General features: G+C 37.3%; 1 protein-coding gene across 9 annotated transcripts in view; it reads right to left on the reverse strand.

Annotated features, from left to right (window-relative positions):
• Nucleotides 1-12962, reverse strand: part of LOC109713918 — a 40363-nt gene extending 27401 nt beyond the window's left edge. For 6 of the 9 annotated variants that reach the window (XM_020238206.1, XM_020238212.1, XM_020238211.1 and 3 more), the window contains exons 1-2: nt 12835-12937; nt 12124-12234 (exon numbers count right to left, since the gene is read on the reverse strand). In XM_020238206.1, coding sequence (XP_020093795.1) covers nt 12124-12232 — 109 coding nt within the window. In that variant the 5' untranslated portion in view covers nt 12233-12234; nt 12835-12937. Of the gene's footprint in view, nt 1-12123; nt 12235-12834 lie in introns of those variants that run through there. The other 3 variants (XM_020238207.1, XM_020238209.1, XM_020238208.1) reach the window with 3 other exon arrangements.

The following is an 18012-nucleotide window of genomic DNA, read 5'->3' on the forward strand; positions in this document are numbered from 1 at the left end:
AAGCCTTTTATAGTTGAATGTGATGCTTCTGGTATAGGTATTGGAGCAGTTTTAATGCAGGAAAATAGGCCCATTGCGTTCTTTAGTCATGCTTTAAAAGGAAAAAATTTGTTCCTATCAACTTATGAAAAAGAAATACTTGCACTTGTATTAGCTGTGCAAAAATGGAGGCCATATTTATTGGGTCGATTCTTCATTGTACGTACAGACCAGAGGAGCTTAAAATTTTTATGGGAGCAAAAGATAACAACTGTGATGCAACAAAGGTGGTTGGCAAAATTAATGGGTTATGACTTTATCATTGAATATAAAAGAGGAGTGGAAAATAAAGTTGCAGATGCTTTATCTCGTAGGGATGAAGAATCAAATTTATATGCAATCTCTAGGCCTATTCCAAATTGGCTTGAACCCATCAGAGAAGACATCCAAACTATACCAGAGCTTCAAGCATTAGTTGAGAAGTGCAAAAAAGGTGAAGCTTTGGGTCTATGGGAGTACATCGATGGAATTCTTTTCTTCAAAAATCGGATCTATTTGCACCCTAAATCTTCATTAAAAAATACCATTCTTGCTGAATTACATGGGAGTACTCATGAAGGGTATCATAAAACATTGCATCGAGTTCGATCAATGTTTTACTGGCAAGGAATGCGGAAAAACATCAAAGAGCATATTAAGACTTGTGATACTTGTCAACGGAACAAAGGGGAAAATACATCTCCAGCTGGATTATTACAACCACTTCCTATTCCCTCTAAGGTATGGAGTGACATTTCTATGGATTTCATTGATAGCCTTCCAAATTCAAAGGGCAAAAGTGTTATATTTGTAGTTGTGGATCGACTTTCTAAATATTCACATTTTATTCCAATCTCTCACCCGTACACAGCGACCATTGTTGCTCAAGTCTTCTTTGAAAATATTTTCAAATTATATGGAATGCCGGAAACTATTGTATGTGATAGAGATAAAGTATTTACAAGTTTGTTTTGGAAGGAATTATTCCGTTTACAGGGAACTCATTTTAATTTTAGCTCTTCATACCACCCTCAAACGGATGGGCAAACTGAAGTAGTTAATCGAACTTTGGAGATGTATCTACGTTGTTTCACGAGTAACAAGCCAAAGGAATGGGTGAAATGGATTCCATGGGCTGAATATTGTTACAATACAAGCAAACACTCATCAACAAAAAGAACACCATATGAGGTGTTATATGGCCGAGAACCACCTACTCTTTTGTCGTACGTAAGCGGCACAACAAAAATTGCAGCAGTTGATATGTTATTAAAGGAAAGAGAATATATCATGAAGGATTTAGCACATCAACTGGCAGAAGCACAGAATCGTATGAAAAAAATCTATGATGCACATCACACTGATCGAGAGTTCCAAGTGGGTGATTTTGTCTATCTAAGGCTTCAACCTTATCGGCAAGTTTCGCTCTCTCTTCGCAAAAATTTAAAACTTTCACCGAAATTTTATGGGCCATATGAAGTGCTCAAACGTATAGGGGCAGTTGCATATGAGCTTAAGTTACCACCTGAGTCGAAACTCCATCCAGTATTTCATGTTTCATGCCTGAAGAAGAAACTTGGTGATCATCAATCGGCTCAAGACACCCTTCCTATCGTTCCAACAACAGAAGATTCAGTTGTACCATTACCTCAAGCTATTCTAGATCAACGAATCCGTAAGGGTAAGAAGGAAGTCTTAATCCATTGGCAGGGGCTCTCACCAGTTGATGCAACATGGGAAAATTTAGACGAGATGAAAATTCGGTTTCCTGAATCAGTCCTTGAGGACAAGGACGCTTTTTAGGGGGAAGGAATGTTAGGAATGTTTGTATGTTTAGCCATTACTATATATTATATGCTTATAGGTTTAGTGCAGTGCAGTCTTAAGTGTAATTTATTTCAGTTGCTAGTGTTCTAGTAGTTTTTCCTTCTATGGAGGATAGTTAGTGGGGTATGGGTAGTTACTAGCAGTATGAAACTGTTTTTAAGTTGTATTTATTGGAACCTTATGATAGTAAAATATTATCTATGTTCTCTTATCCAACAAATACTATTGTATCTTGTTAACAATGGAGGAAGGTTCTCCCTCGAAGAAGACCATCAACTTGCAAGAGTTGATTAAAGCTTGAATCTCTCAACTTATCTTGCAATTCTTTCAAACAACAACCACGGGAAAGAACAAGAAGAAGTCGTCAGATTTTTGGCTAGTTAAGCCATCATCGGACTTGCCGGAGTCAATTCCATCAGAAGCTACTCGAAGGGTTACAAGATCCCAATCCGTTCGTAACATATTGGTATCAGAGCCAGGCATGTCGGGGCAGGATAAGGATCCGCGAATCGACCGGTTAGAAGCCGAGGTAGGCCGACTATCCGAAAATTTGGACAAAATCTTTGCAGCCATTAATGCAAGATTTGATAGTTTGGAGACTCGACAAAGAGAGAGAGTTGAGTCCTCAAACAATCAGATGGGAAATAGAGGCTCTAGATTCACCGATACTGAGGTGTCTACAAGATCTCTAATCCCAAAGTCTGTTAAAATAGATTTTCCTCGATTCAAGGGCACTGAGGATCCAACCAGTTGGTTATGTAGAGCAGAAAATTTTTTTGAGATACATGGAATACTTGAAGAGGAGAAAGTGCGGATTGCTTCTATCAATATGGAAGGGGATGCACAACTTTGGTACCAATTATTCAAAGAGGAGCAAGGTCTGGTCACTTGGGAGTCCTTCAAAGAAGGATTGAATATTCGTTATGGTCCAACGCAATATCAAGATTTCTTTGGAGATCTAACCAAGCTTAAGCAAATGGGATCAGTAAGAGATTATCAAACCCAATTTGAGAGATTGCTTATTCGAGCAGGCACTCTAACAGCAATACAACAAGTTGGATGTTTTGTAAGTGGGTTGAAAGAGAGCATTCGTACAGATGTGCAAGCTTGTAAGCCGTCTACTCTTTCAGCGGCTATAGGTTTAGCACGATTATATGAGTCTCGTGAACAGGCATCTCGACGCTCTATCCCTTCTACAACTGATCTGAAGCGCACGCCAACTGAAAAGGAGCAAAACCAAAGTCGTTCAATATTACCGGTCAAAAAGCTAACACCCGCCGAGTTAAAAGAACGTAGAGAAAAGGGGCTTTGTTTTAATTGTAATGAGAAGTTTGGACCTGGCCATCGATGCCGTAAATTATTTTTGATAGAAGGAAGTTGGACAGATGATGAAGAAGATGATGTCATTGATAAAGCAGAATCACAATTGCTTAAAGAAAAAACAGAGATGCCGGAGATTTCTCTTCACGCAATATATGGAGCACGAATGCCACAAACTATGCGAGTCCGAGGAAGAATTGATCAGCAACGCATCACAATTTTAATAGACTCAGGTAGCACTCATAATTTTCTTGATGATTGCATGGCTAAAAATTTGGGCCTTTATCCTCATCATAAAGGAAAATTTGAAGTCACTGTTGCTAATGGAGAAAAATTATGTAGCAGTGGTAGGTGTAGAGACGTTTGCATATTATTGAATGGCCTTTCCATTGTTGTTGATCTATATCTGTTACCTTTAGAGGGTTGCGATGTTGTATTGGGTGCTCAATGGCTTTATACACTTGGGCCTATTATATGGGATTTCTCAAAACTTCAAATGAAATTTAATTTGGATGGAAGAGAAGTGGCATTACAAGGAGTTTCATCACCTGATGATAAAGTTGTTGGAGAAGCCAAAATAGCAAAAGAAGTGCAAAAGCAAAAGGAGGGGATTTTGCTACAAATAAATTCTCTTTCATTACAGGATCCATTCGATAATGCCCCATTTCTAAATCAACTCATCATTAATCCAGATTTAGAACAATTAATGCAAGAATTCACTGATGTATTTAGTGAACCCCATGGATTACCACCACCTCGTGCGCATGATCATCGAATACCATTGATTTCTGGAAGTGGACCAGTATCTGTGCGGCCTTATAGATATCCACAATTATTGAAGAATGAAATTGAGAGGCTTGTGACTGATTTGCTTGTTAATGGGGTTATACGCCCTAGTAATAGCCCCTATTCCTCACCGGTATTACTTGTCAAGAAGTCCGATGGTTCATGGCGTTTATGCATCGATTACCGTGCACTAAACAAAATTACAATTAAGGATAAGTTTCCAATTCCGGTGATAGATGAGCTTCTTGATGAGTTGTATGGTGCGAAATTCTTCACTAAATTGGATCTCCGTTCCGGCTACCATCAGATCCGAATGAATCCAGATGACATATCCAAAACTGCATTCCGCACACATCAGGGGCATTATGAATTCTTAGTTATGCCCTTCGGCCTCACAAATGCACCGTCAACCTTTCAATCATTGATGAATGAAATATTCAAAGAACATCTCCGTAAGTTTATTCTAGTCTTTTTTGATGATATATTAATTTATAGCAAGACTTGGTTGGAGCATCTTGAACATTTGAAAATCACTCTACTTATTTTACGTGCTCATCAATTATATGCAAAGAAAGAAAAGTGCAGTTTTGGGCAAAAAGAAGTCAAGTATCTTGGTCATATAATCTCTCACAATGGTGTAGCAGTTGATCCAGAAAAAATTTCAGCAATGATAGAATGGCCAAAACCATTAACCATCAAAGCACTTCGTGGATTCTTAGGCCTAACAGGATATTACCGGAAATTTATTCAAAACTACGGCAAGATAGCTGCTCCTCTCACTAATATGCTCAAGAAGGATGCTTTCAAATGGGATTCACGAGCAGAGGCGGCTTTCGACGAATTAAAACATGCAATGACGGATGCTCCGGTACTCTCTTTACCAGATTTTTCTAAGCCTTTTATAGTTGAATGTGATGCTTCTGGTATAGGTATTGGAGCAGTTTTAATGCAGGAAAATAGGCCCATTGCGTTCTTTAGTCATGCTTTAAAGGGAAAAAATTTGTTACTATAAACTTATGAAAAGGAAATGCTTGCACTTGTATTAGCTGTGCAAAAATGGAGGCCATATTTATTGGGTCGATTCTTCATTGTACGTACAGACCAGAGGAGCTTAAAATTTTTATGGGAGCAAAAGATAACAACTGTGATGCAACAAAGGTGGTTGGCAAAATTAATGGGTTATGACTTTATCATTGAATATAAAAGAGGAGTGGAAAATAAAGTTGCAGATGCTTTATCTCGTAGGGATGAAGAATCAAATTTATATGCAATCTCTAGGCCTATTCCAAATTGGCTTGAACCCATCAGAGAAGACATCCAAACTATACCAGAGCTTCAAGCATTAGTTGAGAAGTGCAAAAAAGGTGAAGCTTTGGGTCCATGGGAGTACATCGATGGAATTCTTTTCTTCAAAAATCGGATCTATTTGCACCCTAAATCTTCATTAAAAAATACCATTCTTGCTGAATTACATGGGAGTACTCATGAAGGGTATCATAAAACATTGCATCGAGTTCGATCAATGTTTTACTGGCAAGGAATGCGGAAAAACATCAAAGAGCATATTAAGACTTGTGATACTTGTCAACGGAACAAAGGGGAAAATACATCTCCAGCTGGATTATTACAACCACTTCCTATTCCCTCTAAGGTATGGAGTGACATTTCTATGGATTTCATTGATAGCCTTCCAAATTCAAAGGGCAAAAGTGTTATATTTGTAGTTGTGGATCGACTTTCTAAATATTCACATTTTATTCCAATCTCTCACCCGTACACAGCGACCATTGTTGCTCAAGTCTTCTTTGAAAATATTTTCAAATTATATGGAATGCCGGAAACTATTGTATGTGATAGAGATAAAGTATTTACAAGTTTGTTTTGGAAGGAATTATTCCGTTTACAGGGAACTCATTTTAATTTTAGCTCTTCATACCACCCTCAAACGGATGGGCAAACTGAAGTAGTTAATCGAACTTTGGAGATGTATCTACGTTGTTTCACGAGTAACAAGCCAAAGGAATGGGTGAAATGGATTCCATGGGCTGAATATTGTTACAATACAAGCAAACACTCATCAACAAAAAGAACACCATATGAGGTGTTATATGGCCGAGAACCACCTACTCTTTTGTCGTACGTAAGCGGCACAACAAAAATTGCAGCAGTTGATATGTTATTAAAGGAAAGAGAATATATCATGAAGGATTTAGCACATCAACTGGCAGAAGCACAGAATCGTATGAAAAAAATCTATGATGCACATCACACTGATCGAGAGTTCCAAGTGGGTGATTTTGTCTATCTAAGGCTTCAACCTTATCGGCAAGTTTCGCTCTCTCTTCGCAAAAATTTAAAACTTTCACCGAAATTTTATGGGCCATATGAAGTGCTCAAACGTATAGGGGCAGTTGCATATGAGCTTAAGTTACCACCTGAGTCGAAACTCCATCCAGTATTTCATGTTTCATGCCTGAAGAAGAAACTTGGTGATCATCAATCGGCTCAAGACACCCTTCCTATCGTTCCAACAACAGAAGATTCAGTTGTACCATTACCTCAAGCTATTCTAGATCAACGAATCCGTAAGGGTAAGAAGGAAGTCTTAATCCATTGGCAGGGGCTCTCACCAGTTGATGCAACATGGGAAAATTTAGACGAGATGAAAATTCGGTTTCCTGAATCAGTCCTTGAGGACAAGGACGCTTTTTAGGGGGAAGGAATGTTAGGAATGTTTGTATGTTTAGCCATTACTATATATTATATGCTTATAGGTTTAGTGCAGTGCAGTCTTAAGTGTAATTTATTTCAGTTGCTAGTGTTCTAGTAGTTTTTCCTTCTATGGAGGATAGTTAGTGGGGTATGGGTAGTTACTAGCAGTATGAAACTGTTTTTAAGTTGTATTTATTGGAACCTTATGATAGTAAAATATTATCTATGTTCTCTTATCCAACAAATACTATTGTATCTTGTTAACAATGGAGGAAGGTTCTCCCTCGAAGAAGACCATCAACTTGCAAGAGTTGATTAAAGCTTGAATCTCTCAATTTATCTTGCAATTCTTTCAAATAACAACCACGGGAAAGAACAAGAAGAAGTCGTCAGATTTTTGGCTAGTTAAGCCATCATCGGACTTGCCAGAGTCAATTCCATCAGAAGCTACTCGAAGGTTTACAAGATCCCAATCCGTCCATAACACTATCCAAACAGAGCCTAAACCAAAAGCTTGATCGAAAATCTCAATGGATCCTATCTTTGGTTCATATACGACTATTGAAATGTTGGGTCCGGTGGTGGTTCAGTAAGAACGCAGGATAGGGACTAGATCAAGACCTAGTAAAGATGTCCAAGTAGCAAGTCTAGATTTATTAATGTAAATTAGGTGGTCAAGTTTGCGTGCGTTATATATAGTAGGGATCAAGTTACACAGGTGAAACTTACACAAGTTTTAAATAAATATAAACTGCAACTTTAGAGATTCTAAAACTGGGATGAAAACCAATAAATATGATCAAGAACATCTAAAAGAGCTACTAATAAAACATGTACATACATGACGTACGTATATTTGTATACATATATACATATGTACATATATACATATATATGTTGCTATTCATTCACACATACACACAACCTTGCCTAAGCTCCGTGGCTAGGTTGTGCTCTTAAGACGCTATTCACGCACACACACACACACAACTTGGCAATCTACCGTTTAGCCCTTTGGATGCCTATGGTTTACTATTTCGTGGTGGTAATATTATGGATCCAAGGAGTAAAAAGCTGATAGTATGCACTATTCATGTGCTATTAAGAGTATGAGCATTGTTGGCCGACTATGTACATACAAATAGACATATACGTACAAACATGCATGCGTACATATATATTATGCATATACATATGTACATATGTGTGGTATCTCTGGTGTTCAGCAGGAGAGGCTTGTCGACAACTCTGGAGAGTGTCGGGACAAATCCGAGTCACGTTGGCGCGAAATAGACGCAAAACGGACTCAGCGGGGACGCGGGAGTAAGACTTGGCATTGGAATCTGCAAACAGCAGATTTTCTGTTGTTGTACCGGTACAACCATCAAGGCGTACCGGTACACTTTCTGTACCGGTACAACATCAGGGGTGTACCGGTACACTTCGACAGATTTTACGCAGCTGCTCTCAGGTTGCCATTTGTACCGGTACATTTGCCCGTGTACCGGTACACCTGAGTAGGTAAGGGGCTTTTTGGTAATTTCGTGCCTCGTACGTGTCACCACTCCACCCTTTCACTATTTACATGTATAGAGAGGCTGAGAGAGAGTATTCTACTTGCTTCTTCTCCTCTCTCTCTCTCTAGCATCGGCCGAGCAAGGAAGAGCTCAGGTGGAGTTCGAGTTTCGCCGACGTCGCGCCGCAGTGCCGTTCGAGCGTGTCTTCGTCGTCGTAGCATCGTGAGCAGGCCGGGCGAGGGTGCGATTCCGCGGTTCTCGACGTCGCGCCGGATTGGGATTAGCTATCGAGGTGGGTTAATCGTCGGTTTGTCTTCTAAGTGTATAGTTGGTCGACATGTGTTGTTGTGTTGATAGATTTTGCTCATATCATGAATTTTGGCATATTCCATATAAAATCTGAATTGGAGCTTCCTCATTGCATGTATCTACTAGCACATGTTGGACTGGAATTTGACTTAGAAGAAAACAACGATTATGACCTGTCATATGCTTAAACTACCTGATTTAGCTCTAGGAGCCGTTGTTATTTTGAATCGCTGTAGTATCAATGTGGTGGATACCCCAGGTAGTTTAGATTTCAGTTACGGTCGCGCTGAGATGCCGAGTGTATTTTTACAGTAGTGTTCAGACTGTTCCGGACTGTTGGGGGCCGTCGGGGTTGACGGTGGACTCCTATCGCCGTTTTGGCGTCAGATTATGCCGAGGGCACGTGACCTGTTGGTTGTTAGACCGGTTGAACCCTGTTACTTGACTTCGACTTGTGAGAGCCTGATTGAACTCAACATAAATACGCTGCATACTCGGTTGGGTAGCTCCCACGAGTGCCACTTCGGAGACGGGCGTTGTGCTTTCGCGTTGGTGTCGTTTGTGCAGGTTGGACTTGCTCTCCACGGATAGCTATATAGTTGCAACCGGGCAGGACGGGTGTGTTTACAGTCCCAGGGACGAGTAGGCTTACAGTCCCAGTTGGATTAGGTCAGAATTGACATTTACTACAGTTGGTTAGAGTAGAGCATGATAGTGTAGTGGCTTGTAGCTGTAGATTTTCTTCCAACATTACCTACAATTCTTGTTCCCTTCTGTAGACTTAGTAGGTGGACCAACGTTGTTGAGGGTGGCACCCACTGAGGACTACTTGTTTTTACAGTAGTTCTCACGCTCTGTTGTTCCTTTTCGTTTTGCAGAGCCATCGTCGTCGGCTGCTGCTGATCCTGATCGTGGCAAGGGCGTCGCGAGTTAGAGCCCTACCAGACGAGCCAGAGCTAGTGGAGTACCAGCTACAGGTAGTTGTAATTTTTAGTTCATTACATACTGATGTTATACCTCGCTGGAGCGAGTGTTTTTGTACCAGGATACTGTGTATGTACTGATCCATTTTTATTATATACTCATGTTCATTTTCCCTAGCAGCTCTATACTACTGGTTGTAGTGTTGTATTATTACAGGTACAGTTACAGCTTCGCTTCGTATACAGAAAAAATTTCTTTGTATACGGCGGATTTGTCGGCGTACCCGGAAAACGTGATATCCGGGGCGTGACAATATGTATATACATATGTACATATGTAACACATACAGCACGTTTAGTCCTCAAATTATGAGGCAAGTGGTGTCTGGTCCCCAAACATTATTCATTTACTATCAATAATATTCTAGCTCAACTCCGAACACACACATACACGCGCATGCACACACACATATGGACTTGAGCTACTATACTATTGATAGTAGAAGAACAGTGTTTGTTATCAACCTTTTAGTACATATCTATTCTATATATAAAAGCACGTATTTTTAATTTGGGTATGTCAACAGATCCATTTTTTGGCAGAAAAAAACTTTGGCTCATCTTTTTTCAATGCAAAATAAGTACCATAACGAAACAGACTTTTAATTCTTTTTTTCTCTAATGGATAACCTTAGAAATATTTCATATATTTTCATTGTAGGTGAATATTTTTAGATTATCTCAATTTTATCTACTAATATTAGTTGTTATGTTTACTTTTTATCGATTGCAACCCACAATTAAATTTGAATTTAATTTCAAATATATATTTATTTTTTAATCTTATTTGATTTTAAATTTTTATTTTATCTTAAATTCAGAGTTAAAATTTAACTACATATTAAATATTTTTGTATGTTTTTTGAATAATGACGAACCCAAAATTTAAGTATGCGTTTTAAAATAAAAGTATCGAAATTTTAATTTACCTTCAATTCAAATTTTAAATTTTAATTTTGATCCACTTCAATTTAAAATTTTTAATTTTAAATTCAAATTTGATATCCAAGATAAAATTCAATTCACAATCTAAACTAAAATTTTATAAAATAAAAATTAGAACTATAAAATTATTGTTGGCAACAACTATTTAAATTTGAGCTAGAATATTACAGATATTTTCTAATAGAATATAATAGATGAATTTACTTTATTAAAATTTAAATTTTTATTGTAAACTTTTGGATAAATATGATGCACAAATTTATATTAATTTGAGATAGCTATCAACTAGTATACATATACACATATATGTGTGTGTGAGCACAAACACATATATATAGTATTTGAAATATCTAGAAAACAAATTTTGCGGTTTTTTGATATAGTTTACCTAGTGATCAAAAGAGCTCAAAATTAGCAATTTTAGGTTTTGTTTGGTTCACCTATTTCAAACTCTAGAATCGGAATGGGATTCACTTATTCCGATAATTGTTGTTTGTTTTACAAGAATCGGATTCCAAATCCGATTCCGCTCTGGATTGGGACTGGCCCAATCCATTTATGGCCCAATCCGGGTGTGAATCCTTGATTGACCCATTTCAGAGCAAACCACTCAAAGCCTTCTCTTAGACTATTACAAACACCACCCCTCTCTCTTCATCGCTCTCCTTTTCCTCAACCAAAACCTTCCTCAAAATTCTAGGCGTCCTTGTTCATTTCGATTTTCGTTCCAATAATGAACCAAACATTTTAGGATGATTCGCCGTTCCACTTTTCATTCCAATGCAATCCAATTCCATTTCCCATTCTCATTCTAGTCATGAACCAAACATGTTCTTTATGGTCAATGTAAGTCGTTTGCAAGTCTAACGATGAAAAAATATCCAAATCATATGAAATTTTGAGAGAAAATTCTTAATATTATATAAAGCAAGATCAATATTTCAAATTTTAGTGTTGCATCATTCCTTTCTATGAGATTTTCACTTTCAGTCGTTAAATTTTGAGCCTCTTCGATCACTAGATAAATGATATAACAAAATCACAATATTTGTTTTCTAGATATTTTAAATGCTCTAGATTAAGTTTAGCATAGCCGATCATCAATTCGGAAGGCCCATCGCCGAAAACAACTTGGAAGCACGAAGGCATTCGTGCTTCTAAAAGCACTTAATGATAGTAGATGAATAGTGCCCCTATCAACTTTTTATTAATGCATTTTTAATGATTCAATAGCTATTCTAGCTTCTTCTCTTGCTTGAATTATAATAATATCAAATTAGGGAGGTACATCAGATGCCTATAAATGCAGTTTTCATCCTTTGACCCCAAAAAAAAAACCTAAACAATTGATGTATTATAACGAAAATTATTCTTTATAGCTGGTCATGTTGTTACATTGCATGATTGATTATAGAATTTAGAAATCCATAAAATATTGTGCATCTTCAACAACATAAAAATAAATTCTTTCTTCTATTGATTGCTAAAAATTAATCGAGGCGTTGAACCCTCCTTTACAACAAGATATTTTACATGAACATGATAAACCATTTATTGTGTTTACCTAATAGTATTGAACACGATAAAACCATTTACCGTGTTCACCCTATGGTACTGAAGGTAACTCATTTACAACGTTCACCTAATAGTAATTTGAAGACGATAAACCAATTACTGTGTTCAAGTAAGAGTGTAAGACATTCTACCTAGACAAAGTTCAGAAGAACACGGCAAACCATTTATCGTGTTTACGTAAAATATTCCCTTGACCCTCTGTAGTCCAACATGGGATCCACGTGAATAGAATAGAATCATTTCTGCAGTTCAAATTTATTTGGTGTCAATTATAGAATAAATTATTTTAAAGGGGCCAAAATGCCAAAAACCCCCAATTTTGCATGCTATTACATAATACTGCTGTTCATAGCTCAACCTTGTTCAAGTTGCACACTAACTAATCTTATATTGACAGTTTAAGCTTAACCTAGTTTTTCAGATAGTAAGATTCAGAAATGAATGACAATTTATCTTATTCTAAAATCGAAAAATCCGATACTGCAAAACACAAAAGTTCAAACCACGTAAAAAGCAAAGCATCAACTCGACAAAATCTCTCTCTCTCTCCATTGCAAAAAGCGTTACAAAAATCACAAAGTTAACGCCATAATGAAACTCTAAAAGGCCTCCTCTCATGGCATTGCACACCAACAAACTAATTACAACCACAAAAAGCTCTAAAAAATTCCTAACATTTTCTTCTTCACAGCTCCCAAACTAGCAAATCCTCAAAATAAACACCAAAAAAAATTCCCAAAAAATTTCTCAAGCACGAATGATCCAGCTTATAGGCAGCATTAAGACGCTAGAAAAGAAAAAAACTAAAACTAAAAAAGACGAAACGATCGAAGAAGCCTCACCTCACGAAAGAAGCGCGTCGCAATCGAGAGAGGAGATGCGATGGGAGAGACAAAGATAGCGAGAGAGGGAGAGTGTGCTCTGCTGTTCTTTTTGCTTTTTTTTTTTTTTTTTTTAAGCTTTGGCAGGTTGAGGCTCCGGACACGAGGCGGGTGGGGGAAAGCTGGATTGGAATCCGAAGGCAACGTCCGGTCGGAAGGGGAACTCGGGAGAAACGTGGACGGCTGTCGCTTTCTTGGGCCCCGCGCCGCGGACGGTTCTGATGCGGTGGGCCGACGAACGTAGGCAGCTTGAGATGTGACGTGGATGGTGATTGGTGGATTGCGGCGTAGGTGGCTTTCCTGTTTTTTAATTTTTTTTTTATTTTTATTATTAGCGAATATGCTCCTACCTACCAGTATAATGAGGGCGTGCCCGTCCACACGGCTAGCATTTAGTTGGGCCCAAACGAGCGGTCGGCCAGCCAGGCAAGGCTCGGCCCAAAAGTGAGGAGGTATCGTGTTAGGCCGAAAGTTGTCGACCTTCGGTCCAACACGGCCCTTCGGTCTGGACGGCATGGGCTGTGTGAGGCCAGATTTTTTTATTTATTAATTTTATTTAAAAACATAAAAGATTTAAAAATTAAAAATTATTTTTTTAAAAAAAAAAAGAAAAAGTTGTAAATTTTATAAAATATTTGTAAAAATATTTAATTTTTTTATTATATTATTAATTATTTTTAGGAGAACAAAAGTATCATCTTCAATAGTAAAAAATTTAACTGTTTAAGAAAGTATTTTGGTCCAATTTTAAACCAAAATATCCAACTCCCATGGGTCTGCCAACTCCAAGGGCGGCGGGAGCTTGGCTCCCAACTCTCAATGCTTTGGGAGTTGGGGAAGACTTTGAAAGTTAGGGTCCCAAGGGCCGGGTTAGACTATATCACACCGTGCCGAGTCGGAGCCTCCTCTTAGGCCCAGTATTGACCAGGCCCATCTGAGACCAACGTGCCATCAGGAGGAGGCCCAGTATGGCCCGGTGTATCAGGCCGAGTCGCGTCAGCACAAGTGCTACAGGACTCGTGCCGTGCCTCGACCCAGCCCAAGCTTATGCCGGACCGGCGGTTTACACCCCTACCTCCACCGTTAAGTAAATTTACCAAAAAAAATAATTATATGAAATAATAATAAATTTATATTTATTTAAAATTAAAATACTTTATATATTTATTTATACATTAAATAGTGGCTAATTTATAAAGAAAATTAATGACTTTACAGTTTTACAAAAATAAGTTATTTTTGTAATTTTGAATATTAGGTCTGAATTTTTAATAAATTGACCAAATAATCTTATTACTTTCTCTTATTTCTCTCTTTTGTTTATTTTTTTCGTCCTTTTACGTCTCCCTTTTCCTCCACCTCTTCCTCTACGGTTACTTTCTCTCTTTCTTCTCTCTTTTTCTATCCCTTTCTCCTCCTCCATTGTAACACCTTATATTATTATTTTTTTATTTGGACTCATTGACTTTTGAAAGTTGAACATTTTCGCAAATATTTATAAGTTGAGAGGTTGGCGACTTATCCCTTCTCTCTTTTTAATTCCTCATTCCTCTCTCTTTTTTGTTTGTATCAACTCATGTTAGCTTATCCATCTCTCTTTTTCTCTCTCTCCCTCTCATGATTTCGTAGTGTCATACATCTCCGCCGTGAGCATGCGATGCTCGTTTGATCCTCTGTGTCCACTGTCATCCGTGGTTGCCGCCGTCGTTGCCACTGCTGCTACCATACTCCTCAATCACCATCAGCAACTTTGGTTCGTCGTCAACAGCATCCGTCGTCATCGTTTTCATCTTTGAAGAGATTTTTTTTCCTTTAATTTTTTTTTCCCTTTAATTTTTGTCTCTATTACCTATACTTGAGAGCATCCTATCTCCTTATTCATTTTTATGTGAATATTTTTAAATATTCTTCTCTTTATGATTAGAAATAAAATTACTAAAATCTAATTTCTATCAATCTAGAATTATTATTGACAGTATTATTATTTTACCTTATTTTTATTTCATGAGATTTAATTGTGTAAATTCTTTACATTTTACATGTTTTTCGGATTGCCCTCTAAGTGTTCGACAAAATGCCTAAAAGAAAGTAAACATCATTTTTGTTTCTAAACTTGATCTTATTTAATTACAGTTTGTAAACTTATGTTTTAACATCTGAAAATCATATTTTCTAGAACTAGAATGTTCGTTTAATATTTAAAATTTCATTCGTATTATCTTATTCTTTTGAATTGCTTAGTCTTGATAACTTTTTCTTTTCTTGATTAATAGTTGAGTTTTTGTTGAGTTATTATTCTAAATCTTCTTCATGCTTGATCTCAACCAATTTGCAAGTATTTGTAATTGGCATTGTTAACCTTTATGAATCTATCTAAATTTAGTTGTTTGAGTATTACTTATCTATAATCATACTTGTTATGAAGAGTTTAGTTTTGTGTTTGATGAGTCGAACTTATTTTTGAAAAAATAATTGAAAAGTAAATAAGTTTGTAATTATTTAATTTCGTACTTTGTGCTTGTGATGTTAGTTGTTTATTATTTTAGGTTTCATTCATTAGATTGATATTTGTGTGGCCTTCTCTTTCTAAATATTTATGTCACCTTTGTAATTATTTTTTTAGTAGCTTATAGAAAATCGTAATTCTTAATTTATATTTCGGTGATTAATTAACAATTTTAAGTATTTTATTACATACTTCTGGAAAGAGAGTAAACGTCTTATTACACAATTCTGAAAAGAATGTTTCAATTTTGATTAACAATTTTTTCTAATAAAAGATTTTTAAAATTTGAAAATTTGTTTGTAAAATAGTGGCTGAATAAGTATTTTAAATTATAATATCTCTTGATATTCTACTATACCAATGTTGGTCTTTTTGACATGTACTTTGTTATAGAAACTCGTTTTGACTTTGTATTACGCCTCAGGATGCATGCACCTCCCAGCGACTCTATTTTGTACTAGCAATTTCGAGCGTATCTATTCTATATGTGCACCTTCGATTGCCTCTATTCTATATATGTACCTACGAGTATCTCCGGATCTCGGCAATGGGACACATTATATAGTTAGTTGTCAGAAAGTTATTTTTAATTTTGCTTATTTATAAAAAAAATATTTTGTTAATTTATAATCTCTCTATTTGATATGAACTTGAAATTATGAAAATCTTTATTTTCTAAAATTTTATAAATGACAGATCAGTCGCTTAAATTAATTTTTGTATGAAAATTTTACTTTAGAACTTTTTGTTGTCTATTTTTTGTATGCTTTATCTGACTAATGTAGTGTGTGATTGATTGCATACCCAGATATCGAGATTGTTTTACCGGGCGGGGATGGGACCGAGTGAACGTTAGACGTAGTCATTGTTTGAGATTTTTATTTCCTTTGTTAATATGCCTGATGAAGCTAGGTTTGAATAATCGGGTTTTCATAAACTAATATATGATTTTATTTATTTTTGTTCTGTTATTTTTCTCAGTACCTTGCATAATTATTATCTGCAAAATCTGTCGCACAGAATATTTTTGTTTGTGCTTCATGGCAAACCTTAGTTTCGTAATTATAAGAATTAATTTTGATTATATTCAAATTTGGTTATTAGCCTTATGTTTCTGATTCTTTGGATTTAACAGAATTTTGTAGTTATCGTTCTGTCTATTTCTTATTAGATTTAGTAGCCTTTTGTACTTGTTAATCTATATATATGTGGCATATGTTATGCTTCGGGTTTGCGGCGGCTACAGAGCATGCAGTGGAAAAGGCAAAAGGCAACAGGAGAGGTTCCCATACATTATTTGTCACACCCCAATAATCCCACATCACATAAGAATGGGGATGTGATTGGGTATATTAGAGACTTAGACACTAGTAATAAAAACTGGGCTTAAGCATTTTGGGCCGGTGGTTGGGCCTATCGAGTTATTATTGCTAGTGGGCTGGGTCGTTACATTTGGTATCAGAGCTAATTCATCAGCCAGAAATGTGTGGCAAGTCTCGGCTGAGCCAGGGTCTGAAAGATAAGGTGATAGACTATGCCGAAGTCTGTATGACAAGTTGACCAGCTATGTCAGGGTCTGGATGACAAGGCTAGCGAGACGAGTCTCACATCGCCTAGTGATCTTGGGCTGTGTGTGTGATTGGACTGACGCGGACGTCAGGGCCTTAACGGGAGGAGTCTGTCACACCCCAATAATCCAACTTCGGATAGGAATGGGGATGTGATTGGGTATATTAGAGACTTAGACACTAGTAATAAAAACTGGGCTTAAGCATTTTGGGCCGGTGGTTGGGCCTATCGAGTTATTATTGTTAGTGGGCTGGGTCGTTACATTATCGTCACACCTTTTGCGCTTAGGTTTGAGTCCCTAGCACTTTTAAGAGTGAGCAACAAAAGCCACAAGCAACTTGTCTCCATGCATCCATTTTAAGCTCGAGATAGCATGAGATGTCACTAAACGTTTTAATCCTCTTGTTGTAGGTCATCAAGATGTGAGACCTAGATAATATTATATATAAAATATAATAGAACTAAAATTCTTAACCCAGCTTAGGCATTTTTGGTGGTGGCTAGACACAAGAGGTTAAGAGAGTTAGGCATGCTAGGACCGGAGTAGTCCTAAGATAGGTGACCCTCTGGGAAGTTGGGCATCACAGTTGGTATCAGAGCTAATTACCAGCCAGGAGTATATAGCGAAAAAAATGAGGCTCTTATATTGTTGACTATTGTGGGTGGAGCGCAGCTCACCACAAGGTCAGTTTAGGCTAGCGAGATGAGTCTCACATCGCCTAATACTTGTGAGTCTGAGCCTAACAAAGATGTCAGGGCTTAAGGGGAGGGAGAATGTGAGACCCCAGGTAGTCCTATATAAGCATTTTGGACGGTGGCTAGGCCCAAGAGGTAAAGAGAGTTAAGTATGCTTGGACGAGAGTAGTCCTAGGGTGGATGACCCCTTGGAAAGTTTGGGCGTGACACAAGAGCTTTATTTAAGATCACTATAGTTCGGTAGTGACTAAAAAGCCAAGAGAAATTATTGCTCATCACTGAGCTCATTTTCAACAGCCTTATCTCGAATTATGACGCTCATTATACGAAGGTGCTCAACCATGGTGTACTTCTGGTCCTTCATGTAC

Source organism: Ananas comosus, linkage group 8, assembly GCF_001540865.1.
Source record: "Ananas comosus cultivar F153 linkage group 8, ASM154086v1, whole genome shotgun sequence".
NCBI classification, from domain to species: Eukaryota; Viridiplantae; Streptophyta; class Magnoliopsida; order Poales; family Bromeliaceae; genus Ananas; species Ananas comosus.